Genomic DNA, 15,383 nt, shown 5'->3' on the forward strand with positions numbered 1-15,383 from the left:
AGGAACTATTAATAAGATGAGAGGGGGGGTGAATCATAAAAACTTACTATGCAATATATTTATCAGATTCAACCTTGGTAGCCTTTATTGCTATGCAAATATGACTGTAAATCATTCAAACTCATAAACAGATACACTTAAAACATCATAATACATTTAACACTAGATTTAACGTGGAAACCCAAATAGGGAAAAACCACTGTGGGATTTCAGACCCACCAAGAAATATACCCTTCTAGAGTATGCTCGATTAAAAGCCAATCTTGTTACAGATTACATAAACACATTGCTAGATGTGAATCGGTTAAGGGATTTCCCTCAGACTTGTTAGAGTCTTGCACTTTGTTAGAAGTGACCTTGTCAAAGGATTTCAAACACTCATTCAGAATGTTACCTTGCTAGAGGATTTACAAATAAGACTGTTAGGTCCACTCAGTTAAGAGATTTCCTATCACTTACAAAATAAATAACAGTATAAAATATATCTACAACTTCACATCTGAAATGCTAAAGCAGATTCTATGTGCTCAAAATAATCTTGTCAAGACTTATCTTGCTCCTTCCTAGGCTTCTCAATCTGTTCTTTAATCAGATATTCAATCTTCTGTGCTCGGTGATCACTGTTGTAGTATCATTGTTCTTCTATTTGCCCGCATACATTGTTCATCAACAATTTCTTATTTATAAACAATTCCTAACTGCTTAATCTCCTTGATCACATTTCCCATGATCAATCTTAGCCATCAGATCTTCAAACTTGACTAGGTTCATTGTATCCTTCGATCTGAAAAGGTTTTATCTCGCCTTGGAACTTGTATTCCTTCCTTGGAACTTGTGCTAGGTTATGACCATTCAATCTGTGTTGTAGATCTAACTCCTATATTTTCGTTGTCGTAGATCTTCAAAAAACTTCTTGCACGACATACCAATCACCTATACATCTCCATCTCATTGGCATCCTTTATTTAATAATGCTTTTATCCATCCAATGCATTCTGTTATTACTCAGTAAATACTGAACCTCACTCGGTAGATATTCTACCTTCTTTAACCGATAGCGATAACCTTAGGGTTTACCGACTAGCATCTTGCTTGGTAACATAGAACAATATCAAACCTTAACTAATTCTATAGCTTGAAATCTTTTCTCCTTCTTGTTCAGTCTTTGAATACTCATATATAGGATATCAAAATAATCAAAACAACAAAATCTCATCATTGTCTAACTCGGTAATAGTTGCCCATTAAATAACTTATTACTCCCCTTCATTTTCATTCTTTCTGTGTCACTTACCGACATTTTTATACTTATCAAATCATACTCATTAAGATATGGCAACATCATACTGAATCAGAAAATCAATTGCTTGACATCAATGACAAAATAATATTATTAAGATAGTAACCATCCTTTCTCAGTTATATCTGCAATCTTCAACAAACTTCTCAATATCCTCATACCAATAAACTTACTGAAATGCCAACAATCTCCCTTTGAGAAATGCTAACAATCTCCCCCTTTGGCATTGATGGCAAAACCAACTTTTAATGGCAATACCAACTTGATTTATTTCAATTGATTTGGATTTGGATTGCTATTTAAACTTCTCTTGAAATTTTCCTTGAATTCTCCCCCAGTCATTAGTCTTCTCCCATCTTCACCTATTAATCTTCACTACATTAGTCTTCTCCCCCTTTGACAACAATGCCAAAAAGTAAAACTAATTCATGATTCCTTCCGCTATGAAGTAATTTGCTTGCTGTAAATAGAAATGTATCATCTCTGTCTCGGTCAAAGCAACTTGTCTTCAATCACTATTTCCTGCACAACTTTAGGTAACCTCCTAAAGTGTGTAAATCAACATCAACTCATAAATAGTTAATTTGTAGATTCGTAGAATTGATGCTTTCACCGAATTTTGTCAGTGAGTACTTGATAGGGGTAGGACCCCTAACTTACTTCTGAGATACTCAAAAGTGTCCTTTGGCAGTGGCTTTGTGAAGATGTCTGCTATTTGTTCCTTTGAACTAATATATTCCAGCACAACTTTCTTCTCTTGAACTTCTTCTCTGAGATAATGATACTTTATAGAGATATGCTTTGTCTTAGAATGCATTACCAGATTCTTTGAAATGTTAATGGCACTAGTATTATCACAGAATATAGTTACTAGCTCGTTAACTTTCTCATTCATACCTTCCAACAGTTGTTTGATCCATGCTATATTGGTACAATTCAATGCTGCAGTGACATATTCAGCTTCAGCTGTTGACTGTGAAATGCATCCTTGTTTCTTGCTAAGCCAACTTACTAGTCTGTCTCCCAGAAAGAAAGCTCCACCGCTTGTGCTTTTCCTATCATCAATGTTTCCTGCCCAATCAGCATCAGTATAGACTTTTAAGTCAAAATCATTCCTCTTTTTATATACTAAGCCATAATCTTCAATGCCTCTCAAGTATCTGAAAATTCTCTTGATTGCTATCATATGGGTTTCTTTGGGATCTGCAAAAAATCTTGCAACTATACCTATTGCATGTGCTACATCCGGCCTGCTGTGAACCACATGTTGCAACTTTCCAATCATAGATCGGTAAAGTGTCTCATCAACAGATGCAAATTCATCATTCTTTGATAGTTTACAATTGGTAGTCATAGGAGTACTTACAAGTTTAGAATCCTCCATTCCAAATTTCTTCAAGATATCTTTTATATACTTGGATTGAGTGATGAAAATCTCATTTTTCATTTGCAGTATCTATAAACCTATAAAATACTTTATTTCACCGATTAATGACATCTCAAATTCTTTGCACATTTCATTTTCAAAGTTCTTGCATAAAGAGTCATTTCCACAAAAAATAATATCATCAACAAATATGGCTGAAAGCAGTATTCCATTGTCTTCATCATTCTTCATATACATGTTGTTGTTTTCACTTGTCCTTATAAATCCAGTCTTGATTAAGTAAGAGTGCAGTATTTCATACCATGCTCTAGGTGCTTGCTTTAGACCATACAATGCTTTGTTCAACTTACATATTTGATCTTTATTCTTGTCTTCAATAAATCCTTCAGGTTGTTCAATATAAACTTCTTCTTCTAGTATACCATTTAAAAATGCAGATTTAACATCCATTTGATATACCTTGAAATTTTTGTAAGCAGCATATGCCAATAATGTTCTCACTCCTTCAAGTCTTGCCACAGGTGCAAAAGTCTCACCATAATCTATTCCTTCTTCTTGAGCATAACCTTTGCAAACTAATCTTTCTTTATTCCGAATGACCTCTCCTTTTTCATTTAGCTTGTTTTTGAAAATCCACTTTGTACCGATCACATTTTTCTCTTTTGGTCTTGGGACCAGTGTCCATGTTTCATTCTTCTTGATTTGTTCAATCTCTTCTGTCATAGCATTTACCCAATCTTCATTACTAAATGCTTCTTTTACTATTCTCGAATCAAATTCAGATATCAGACATGTGTTTTGTCTCAGTTTGTTCCTTGTCATCACTGGATCATCCTTATCTCCTATAATTTGACTTAATGCATGATTTCTTCTGACATACTTGGCTAATATAGGCTCAGTAGGCTCTGTATGATCTTCTTCATCACTCAGTAATTGGGTATTTTCTTCATTTTCTTCATCAACTTTCTCAGTAGGACTTCTCGATTGAACATATACAAACTCTTCATAATCTTCTAGTTCTTTGGAATTTCCTTCATCATTTCTTTTTGCAAATTCATCAATTTTCACATTTGCACTTTCCACTATTTTGTTAGATGATTTGATTAGACATTTAAATGCTTTACTTCTAGAAGAATAACCAAGAAATGTTCCTTCCTCGCTTTTCTGATCAAACTTTCCATTTCTGTCATCTTTGTGAACATAACATCTACTTCCAAATATTTTAAAGTAACTTACATTAGGTTTCTTGTCATACTAGATTTCATACGGTGTCTTCAAAGTTCCTTTTTTCAATTGTACTCGGTTTAGGGTGTAAACTGTAGTGCTGATCACTTCTCTCCAAAATGTTTGAGGTACCCTCTTTTCTATCATCAGGGTTCTGGCACAATCTACAATTGATCTGTTTCTTCTTTCAGCTATCCCATTTTGCTGAGGTGTTCTTGGTGCAGATACTTGTCTCTTTATACCATGATCATTGCAAAATAGGTTAAATTCATCATAAATGAATTCTCCTCCTCTGTCAGATCTTAGACATTTCAACTGTCTTCCTATTTCTTTTTCCACTCTAGCCTTATACCATTTGAACATTTGAAAGGCTTCTGATTTCTCTTTTAAAAACATAGCTGACATCATCCTTGAGTAATCATCCACAAATAATATAAAGTATTTATCACCATAATAACTTTGAACTTTCATAGGACCACAAAGATCAGTGTGCACAAGATTTAAAATTCCTTTAGAAGTGTAGGACTTACTTGTAAAGCTTGACTTTGTCATCTTACCCATCTGGCATCCTCGACATATTGCATTCTCAGGTTTTTCTAAGCTCGCTAGTCCTCTTACTTGGTGCTTCTTACTTATTTTGATCAGGCTATCAAAATTTACATGACAAAACCTTTTATGCCATAACCAAGTATCTTCTATTTTAGCATACAGACAATTGTTCCAAGTTGAGTCAAGATGAAATGTATTACCTTTTGTTTGTGTCCCGATAGCAGCTAGCTTTCCATGTTTGTCATGAACTTTGACACTTCCTTTTTGAAATTCTATTCGGTATCCTATATTATTTAGTTGTGCTACACTCAACAAATTGTATTTCAATCCTGCAACCCAGTATACATCATCACATTTAGCATTGTCAAGAAGTGTGATAGAACCTTTACCTTTCACCGGACATGGTGCATCATTACCAAATCTTACATAGCCTCCATCATCGTCTTCTAATTTAACAAACTTGTGTTTATCACCTGTCATGTGATGTGAGCATCCACTATCTATGATCAAAGAATCATTTTTATTTATGTGAGATATCAAGGCTTTTTCCTCATACCTTTCTTCATCTGATCCATCTTTGATAGCCACATAAACAACTTCCTCTATCTCAATCTCATCAGATTTTTCATCTTTGGATTCCTCATCAGCTACTAGACATGTCTTTCTATCTCTCCTTCTGAAGTCTCGGTGTCCTCTGTATTGATTGTCTTTTTGTCTGTCATCTCGATATTCTCTCTTTTCACTAGATTCTTTGTCAGGACAATTAGAAGCCATATGTCCTATTCTATCACAATTAAAACATTTCAAAGGTAACTTTCCTTTATACTTACCTTTGCCTCTTGGTAACCTTCTGGCTAATAATACTTCAAACTCTTCTTGCTTTCTAATCTCCTCATATAGTTTGTGTACCTCTTCCATGTTTTTGTGAAATCTTTCACTTGCTCCACTGTGATTTCCTTCAGTATACTTATACATTCTATCATTGTAATCATCAAATTCACCAAGATGAAAAGAATTGATTGCAGATTCAACTTTATTTACCGAAGACCCACTGTTATCAAAATTACTTAACTCAAATGCATGTAGCTTATCGATAGTAGCATCCAAGGATACTGGCACGTTTGGTACAAATCTTAATTCATTGATTGCAGAGACTCGAATGGCATAAGCAGGTAGAAGTGTTCTAAGCAACTTACTTGTTACATCCTTTTCTTCAATAGTTCCTCCTGCTCCTTTGATTTGATTGACAGTTTCTTTTAACCTTGTACCGTATTGGGTGATGTTCTCACCTTCATTCATTCTCATGGATTCAAGTTGACCTCTTAGACTGTCTACTTTTGCTCTTTGAACATGTTCATCACCACCATACACAGATATAAGCTTGTTCCACATTGCTTTGGCATCAGTGCAGCCTTCTAGATCATTAAACTCTAAGTCGGTTAATGTTGATGTTATCTCAATCATTGCTTTAATATGCTCTTGCTTTGCCTTTATCTCTTCCATTGTCATCGGGTAGGTGCTAGGTGCACTGTAATTATTCTCCAGATAATATATTGCATATTCTCCAATTCCTGATAAGTGCAGCTTCATCCTTTTCTGCCATGTGGAGAAACTAGACTTGTTCAGCTTTGGTGCATCCCTTTTATACATCTTTGGATCTTGCCTCAAGTACCTTTAAACTTTTCTTCCGGAGTCCAAAGCTCTGATACCAATTGTTAATAAGATGAGGGGGGGGTGGGGTGAATCATAAAAACTTACTATGCAATATATTTATCAGATTCAACCTCGATAGCCTTTATTGCTATGCAAATATGACTGTAAATCATTCAAACTCATAAACAGATACCCTTAAAACATCATAATACATTTAACACCAGATTTAACGTGGAAACCCAAATAGGGAAAAACCACTGTGGGATTTCAGACCCACTAAGAAATATACCCTTCTAGAGTATGCTCGATTAAAAGCCAATCCTGTTACAGATTACATAAACACATTTCTAGAGGTGACCCGGTTAAGGGATTTCCCTCAGACTTGTTAGAATCTTGCACTTTGTTAGAAGTGACCTTGTCAAAGGATTTCAAACACTCATTCAGAATGTTACCTTGCTAGAGGATTTACAAATAAGACTGTTAGGTCCACTCGGTTAAGAGATTTCCTGCCACTTACAAAATAAATAACAGTATAAAATATATCTGCAACTTCACATCTGAAATGCTAAAGCAGATTCTATGTGCTCAAAATAATCTTGTCAAGACTTATCTTGCTCCTTGCTGGGCTTCTCAATCTATTCTTTAATCAGATATTCAATCTTCTGTGCTCGGTGATTATTGTTGTAGTATCACTGTTCTTCTATTTGCCCGCATACATTGTTCATCAACAATTTCTTATTTATAAACAATTCCTAACCACTTAATCTCCTTGATCACATTTCCCATGATCAATCTTAGCCATCAGATCTTCAAACTTGACTAGGTTCATTGTATCCTTCGATCTGAAAATGGTTTATCTCACCTTGGAACTTGTATTCCTTCCTTGGAACTTGTGCCAGGTTATGACCATTCAATCTGCACTGTAGATCTAACTCTTGTATTTTCATTGTCGTAGATCTTCAACAAACTTCTTGCACGACATACCAATCACCTATACATCTCCAGCTCATTGGCATCCTTTATTTAATAATGCTTTTATCCATCCAATGCATTTTGTTATTACTCGGTTGTTACTCGGTAAATACTGAACCTCACTCGGTAGATATTCTGCCTTCTTTAACCGATAGCGATAACCTTACGGTTTAATGACTAGCATCTTGCTCGATAACATAGAACAATATCAAACCTTAACTTATTTTATAGCTTGAAATCTTTTCTCCTTCTTGTTTAGTCTTCGAATACTCATATATAGGATATCAAAATAATCAAAACAACAAAATCTCATCATTGTCTAACTCGGTAATAGTTGCCCATTGAATAACTTATTACTCCCCTTCATTTTCATTCTTTCTGTGTCACTTACTGACATCTTTATACTTATCAAATCATACTCATTAAGATATGGCAACATCATACTGAATCAGAAAATCAATTGCTTGACATCAATGACAAAATAATATTATTAAGACAGTAATCATCCTTTCTTAGTTATATCCACAATCTTCAACAACCTTCTCAATATCCTCATACCAACAAACTTACTGAAATGCCAACAATCTCCCTTTGTGAAATGCTAACAAGAATAACGAGGCATCATCGACAAACTAAATGTTGAGCAATTCAGAGTCATCTGACATCTTAATGCCTTGGACTCTAGGGGATAGGGTGTCATCTCTAAGGAGATAGTAAAGGGCATCCGATGCAATGACAAACAGAGCAGGGGCAAGGGGGTAACCCTGCCTAATTGATCTAGAAAGAGGAATAGGCTGGGAAAGAATCCCATTGACTTCGATGAGGGCGGATGCATCTTTGAGGAGGATCCGAACATAATCATAGAACTTGCTAGGGAAGCCAAAGCATTGAGCATCATGAGGATGAAGTCCCACTCCACCCTGTCATAGGCTTTCTCAAAGTCGACAAGGAACATGGCAGCGTCTTGGTTCGAGGTTCTAGCCCATTCCATGGATTCCCAGCTAGTTACAAGATTCTCCAAGATATGTCTGCCTTTAATGAATCTAGTTTGGGTAGAGCAGATGAACTTGGGAAGGATCTCCTCAAGGTGAGAGGCTAAGACTTTGGCTAAGATTTTGTAGGAGATGTTGAGGAGGGTGATTGGCCTCCAGTTTTTTATTAGGGCTTTGTCCCCCTCTTTTGGGATAAGTTTAATAATACCCCTATTGATGAACTCCCCTAGGGTGCTAGTGTCAAGTGCTTCATTGTAAATACCATAGAGGTCATTAGTGATCCAGTCAATGTTGGTTTTGTAGAATTTAGCAGGAAGTCAATCGGGGCCTGGGGCCTTGTTATCCTTGAGAGGCTTAATGGCATCAACAATTTCTTGCACGAAGATCCTAGCTTTGAAGAGGAGAGCTTCATCCTCAGAGATTCTATTTGGAGGTTTAGGTTTTATAATTTTAAATATATTTAATTAATTCTAAAATGATAAAATAATATTTTCTATCAATTTAATTTTAAACAATAATTATTCCTTTTTATGATGTCATGCACAATATTTCACGTGAATGCATAATTTTTTAATTTTTCATGCAATAGTAAATCTTCAATAAACATCCTAAATTTCTTCTCTAATTTGTTGCTATAATGAGTACAATGTGTATGGCTTGAAACTCAGTCTTTGACTTGCATTTTAAAATTGACTTACTCTCCAACTTGACGCATGCCTTTTTGGTAGCCAATAAACTCATAAAAAGTTGTCATTGTTTCCCATTTACTCATGTCTATTTCATTCATATGAATAAATTTGAGTTGCATTAAAATATATGCAAAAATAATATCATGCGAGTAAAGAATGTTAAATGGAGATCTAAATTAACAAATAAGTTTTTATTTATTTGTTTTATATTTTATTAGAGTTAAGTTTATCTTTTATAATTTTAAATATATTTAATTAATACTAAAATGATAAAATAATATTTTCTATCAATTTAATTTTAAAAAATAACTAAATCAAATAAAATAATTTAAAAATTAATTAAGACAAATTTAATATTTTATTTTTTAAGTTTAGCTTTTATAATTTTAATTATATTTAATTAATACTAAAATGGTAAAATAGTCTGAGGGGTTGAGCTTAACTGGTTAAAACACTGGGTTCTCATTGTGGAGACCCAAGTTCAATTCCCAATAGGGACATCTAAAGTGGAATTCTAAGCTGCGACTCTTGGCATTCCATATGATTGTCCCCACTATTCAGGCTTCGGCCAATTACCTATCAAAAAAATGATAAAATAATATTTTCTATCAATTTAATTTTAAAAATAATTAAATCAAATAAAATAATTTAAAAATTAACTAAGACAATTTAATATTTTATTTTTTTATCTAATTTTTAGGATTAATAATAAAACAATTTAATCAAATCTTTAAAGCAATTAATATTTATTTAAATTTAAAAATAATAAATAAACAATTAAAGTTTATTTAAGTTTAAAAATAATAATTAAATAATAATATTTAATTTAAAAAATAATAATATTTTAAATAAAATATTTCGTTATTCTAATGAAATCTATTTACTCAATTTAATTATTAAACGCAAGGAAATAAAAAAATATACTAGTGCTAGAGAAAAATATTAAATTATTATTATATTATGATATTGTTTAGTATGATGGAGATAGACACAATTGATTAATAGTTAAACTACAGTGAATTGAAATTGAGAAAAAAATAAATAAAATATTTTGTTTTGTGCTTTTAATAAAATCATGCATGACAATCAATGTCCATTGATACAATCTAATTATACATGTTATTTAAATACTCAATTATATCCATAAATTATATATATAAGATGAGTTTATGTTCACTGGACAAAACAACCAGCCAAAAAAACAACTAGAATTATCAATTGCCTAATCCAATAATCACAAATAACAAAGAATATGCCTAAATAAAACCCATTTGTACACAATGAATGTGATTTTAGTTAGAGTGCATCTATATATAGAAATATAGAAGACTAAAACTTTTCAATTCGAAAATATTTTCCTCTATGAGCACCCAAATCCCTCAAAGAAGCATGTCTTCTACAACTAGTGCACTGGTGCTACACTAAGCATCCTGTATAAAACATGTTCCTGTAGCAGAAGATTAGAATTTCCATTTTTATTTTTGATTCTTGGGAGAGGCTGAAAGAAACAGCATGTCTAGTAAAGATTCAGACTATCAGAGCATGTCTAGTAAAGATTCAGACTATCAGAGCATGTCTACTATGTCTACTAAAAATTCAGACTCTGAGAGATCAGATGAATCCACACTAAATACTGAGTCTACACAAGCTGCCATGCTGAAGAAAGAAAAAGCAGAAATTGAATTTACAGGATGGAAACCCACATTAGAGCAGTTGGCCATTTTGGAATGGCACTACCAACAAGGCCATTGCTCTCTTGCTCTGATTTTCAATAAACTAAAGGTTTATGGACATGTAAAGTGTAAGAACATTGCCCGTTGGTTCGGTAAGTCGATACAAAAATCTTGTACACAATTTAATTAAAAAACAGTTTTCTTTTTACATTATAGATTGTGGAAATCTCTTATTATTGATACATTTCAGACGCACATATCAGAATGTATTTATGTTTCTTCTGTTGTTTATGCAGCCTGGAGGCGCCATGCTTCAGGACATGTCCCTGTTCCTCTGTATTCAATTCCTAAGGTAAACAAACTTCAAACATACTTTATGCCCTCTTCTATATAGAATTAGCTTGGGGTTTGAGTAGTGATAATAGTTTGTTACATCTATAATTTATCAGGAGGATATAGGCCTGCAAATGTCAATGTCCAGTTATTGCTCAAACAAAACCCCGGAGGAGAGCTCAAACCATAAAAACTGCATGGACTAAGTTGGAGGTTCTTTAATGGAGGTAGTTTAATCATAGTCTTGTTATGGCTTCATAGCAATTGGTATCCTTCTTTTCTCTTCTTGTAGGGTTTTGGTTGTTCTTTTCAGAGATTGAGCAAGTTGTTTTTAAACTATGAAGGAAGCTTTGAACACCACCTTTATGTAGACTTGTCATCTCTTTGCTGGTATTATTTTGATAGATTTGGACACTATTTATTTTCAGGTGGCCTGTAACTATATTTTAAGAAAAAGAGAACTGTACTAAAACATGTTATAGGGTTTTGAAAAGAACCCTGAAACCTTATACATCAAGATTTACTCAGAACTCAATCATGTTCTTGATCTTGCTTTTTTTTAGATAAATAATCTTTAATGGAAATTAACGCAGTAATCAACAAATGTGCCTGCCCATGTGTGTATTTCCAAGAATTTGAGGTATTGAAAGAATGTGCAGTAATTGCTGAAACAAAACTCTGGAGGAGAGCTCAAGTAATGAAAGAAGCATGGGAGTAAGTTGGAGGTTATTCAATAGAGGCAGTTTAATCAGTCTTGTTAGGGCCTGCAGATCTGATATTTCTTCATAGCAATTGGGATGCTTCTTTTATCTTCTTGTTGGGTTTTCTGAGACTGAGCAAGTTGTTTTTAAGCTTTGGGCACCATTTTTATGTCTCTCAGCTGGTATTATTTTGATTTATTTGGACAATATTTATTTTCTAGTTAAGAGAAAGAGAGCTTTACTCGATCATGTTTTTATTACAGAGCTATGAAGTGAAAGAGGGTTTTGAAAGAACCCTGAAATCTTACACATGAAGATTTGCTTGCATTTATCTTGATCTTGAATTTTTTATATAAATAATCTTCAACGGAAATGAAGGCACAAATCAAGAAATGTGCCTGCACATGGGATTTTTTCCTTGAATTTGAGGCCATGAAAGAAATAAAAAAAGTAGGGTATTCTATTTCAAAATAATCAAAATCCATGCTTCTTAGGAGAGAAAGTGATGAAGAGGAAGCTTATGAAGATCCTTACTCATGTTTTCGCTACAGAGCTATGCATTGAAAGAGGGTTTTGGGAGAACCCTGAAATCTTTTACATCAAGATTTACTCGATCATGTTGCAGTTGCAGATGGTTATTGCTTGCATTCATCTTAATCTTTAATGGAAATGAAAGCAGAAATCAAGAAATGTGCCTGCCGATGGGATTTTTCCCAAAACTTTTAGGCCATGAATGTGCAGAATCATTTCTAATGCAAAGGCATAGAATACATTTGAATACCCTGACAACTCGTTGATCTTGACATTGAATGTATTAAGAAATCCTCTGTCAATTGGTACTAATTGTTCCAGTATATTTGAATCCCCTGCAACTCGTTAGTCTTGGCATTCAATATATTAAGAAACCCTTTGTTGATTGGTACTAATTATTCCAGTGGGCACTGGGCAGCCAGCAAGACATCTATAATTTATCCAGAAATGGAGTCTGAGAATAAATTATAAGAAAGAGTTCAAACTGGGCAGTAATAGTCATAGACGCCCTTTGTGTCAATTTGAATTTATCTCTGTTCAAACTGTTATGAATGAAATGTTTGAGGAATCCATGATCAGAATAATGGGTAGAGAGTGTTTTATAGAAAAGGGTTGAATCTCTGTTTTATAGAAGAGATTTCAGATGCTTCAGATGTTTCACTGAAGGGCTGATTCTTGTTAATGTTTCAGATGTTTCACAGTGACCCTGCCTATCATAGAGATTTCTACAAGGCTAGGTTTTCTTGAGTAAAAATTATAAAAGTTTCTCACAGTTTTCTAGTTTACATCTATAGGCCCTTAGGGTTTGCTCTCCTGGATTTTATCTCTTTTATGTCAGCCTTGGGGCATTCTTTGAACGCAATGATGCAGATTACAACTCAGGAATGACTTTGAATTTAGCTCTCGCGTATTGCAATTGTCTTTAAGAAAAATATAGCCGTTGCCAAATTAGTTAGCAAAAAAATAAATAACAAATACAAATCTTTAAACTAATTTGGTTTGTAAGCAAGAATTTTTAATCAGTAATCAATTTTCCTCGAGTGGAGTTCTTAATCAAAATTTTCATTGAGAAGGATATAATACTCATGAGAATAATATAGAGATGGCAAAAGAGAGGGCATGGAAGGCGCACAAAGCAGAGATATATGTTTACATTTGTTCAAAATATAGACAATTTAGGGGAAAGGAATCAGTAGTTGAACATCCTAATTTCGTGTCAAATCAATTTTAGTTTTTACAGCGGCTTAATTAGCAAGTCTCTTGTTTACAATTAAGGTTTCAGGTCACATCATCAAGTATGATGTCACATCAACATGCTTTTTTAGCAAGTCTCTTGTTTACAACTAAGGTTTTAGGTCACATCATCAAGTATGATGCCACATCAGCATGCTTTTTACCAAGGGGTTCAAAAAAAATCCCCAAAAAGTGAGACTGATACTTGTGCATTAAGTCATGTTTTATTGATGCACTGATGCTCTATGATGATTTGTTTTTTTAGATCTAAGGAATGCATTTCATTCAATTATGGGTAGTCATCATCAACACTAACAACTATAAAATCACACCTATTGATACAATATTGTTAAAAATAATAAGCATTAAATCAACAAATATTATAACAACTATTGAAAGGTGTTCAATTATTGAATCCTCTCCCTTAAATAAACTCAAAAACAGAAATATTTTTTTTAACCCTTTATAGTGATGTTGACAAACTATAGATGAATTTATTCGTTCACCATCATTGAGATAGCTTTGAAGCAGAAATTTTTTGCAAGCCTTGTATTTTATGGCCCCCTTATTTCATCAGTCATGTCATCATAGAGAGACATTTCAGTGTGTTCAGTTCCAGTTCCCTACTAAAAAACAACTAGACATGGTGAGAAAAGGTAGGTAGAAATAATAGACATGGTGAATGATTCTCTAGTTTTTGGGGATATTTAGTTATGTTTAAAAGTTTGTTGGTATGGTGCTATGATTTTAGTGTCATTGATCATTGTGGGGTTTGATGTTTAGTTTGAAATGGGTTTAGTTGAATTTAAATATATAGTTTTTTTGCGGTATTATTAGTACTTCTCGTTAGGCTAGTACTATTGCAATGGGTTCAATTTTCATTAACTCGTTATCATTCAATTGGTTTTCCATCAATTATTTCAATGATTTTTTTTTAATTTTTCAATAGCTAAGATACTTGATTTTTAAGTTTGCAAATTACAAAAACTATTTTTCTTCAATCTAATTGGCTCAAATTATTATTGCCGAAGTTCCATGAATTTTTTTAGGCAGGTTTTTAGGTATTAGTTGTTTAAATTTTCTTATCAAATTTATTTTACACATCCACCAAACAAATATTAAACTTGAATTATCTAAAAATCTATTTAACAAATTATTTAGATTTTGTATTTAAATATTTTAAAGATTTATATAAACAAATAAACATATATATATATATATATATATATATATATATATATATAAAATAAAATATAAATTAAGAATATTATTTTAATTATATGCAATAAATTAATAATATAGTTCTATTTTTTATAATAATAAATTAATTAATAACAACAATATAATAATAACTATATACAAACTTTTACAATATAATTATAATATATTAATAATATAATAATTAAAATACATAATTGACTAATATTTTTTCATAATTTAGAAATTAGGATTATAATGTAGGGTTAAGTTAGGTTTAGTGTTTGATTAATGTAGGTATAGTTTTTAATTATAATTAGTATTACAATTATGGTTAAATTTTCAATTAGGATTAGAATTCAACTAAACTTATATCAACACTAACCCTAATTTATCCTAGAATAGTAACTTCAATCATCAATATTAGTCATGATATCCTTAAAAATTCTTTTCTGATTTTGTTTCAATTTAGTAACCCAAATTTAAATTGTGTTAATTTAGTTATAGTAATTTTATTAATCACTAAAGATCTCTAAAATGGTAGAAATATAATTGATGTATAAATAATCATGTTAGAAAAATCAATTATTCAAAAGAAAATTCTATAACTAGAGAAGGGAATTTATCTAAATAATAAGGTTATGTTTCAAATAATTTTAAAGTTGACAAATCTTTATTCAAATTTTTAGGATTAATAGAAATTATGACTTCAAATATTTAATTTTTAGGATAACCATAACTTAACCCTAATATTATTTCTAAATGAATTATAAACTTAATTATAATAATTTATTAAATAAATTTAAAATTTTAATTTAATCTAAATCTTTTTAAAAAATAAAAAATAAAAGGAGTAAAAACTTTATTGAAACTCAATCACAAAAATTACAAAGAGAGTCAGAGCCCTGGGCCCCTAGAAAAGAACCATCAAACCAGCACCACTTCATCC

General features: G+C 32.3%; 1 protein-coding gene across 1 annotated transcript; it reads left to right on the forward strand.

Moving 5' to 3' along the window:
• Positions 1-9,964: 9,964 nt before the first annotated feature.
• LOC131069643 (uncharacterized) lies at positions 9,965-11,307 on the forward strand. Its single transcript, XM_058005158.2, has 3 exons — positions 9,965-10,591; positions 10,736-10,791; positions 10,889-11,307. Exons 1-3 carry the CDS (start codon positions 10,279-10,281, stop codon positions 10,976-10,978), a joined length of 459 nt encoding a protein of 152 aa, XP_057861141.2. The 5' UTR covers positions 9,965-10,278; the 3' UTR covers positions 10,979-11,307.
• The last annotated feature ends 4,076 nt before the right edge of the window (positions 11,308-15,383 follow it).

The sequence above is a fragment of the Cryptomeria japonica genome, chromosome 11, assembly GCF_030272615.1.
Source record: "Cryptomeria japonica chromosome 11, Sugi_1.0, whole genome shotgun sequence".
In the NCBI taxonomy this organism is placed as follows: domain Eukaryota; kingdom Viridiplantae; phylum Streptophyta; class Pinopsida; order Cupressales; family Cupressaceae; genus Cryptomeria; species Cryptomeria japonica.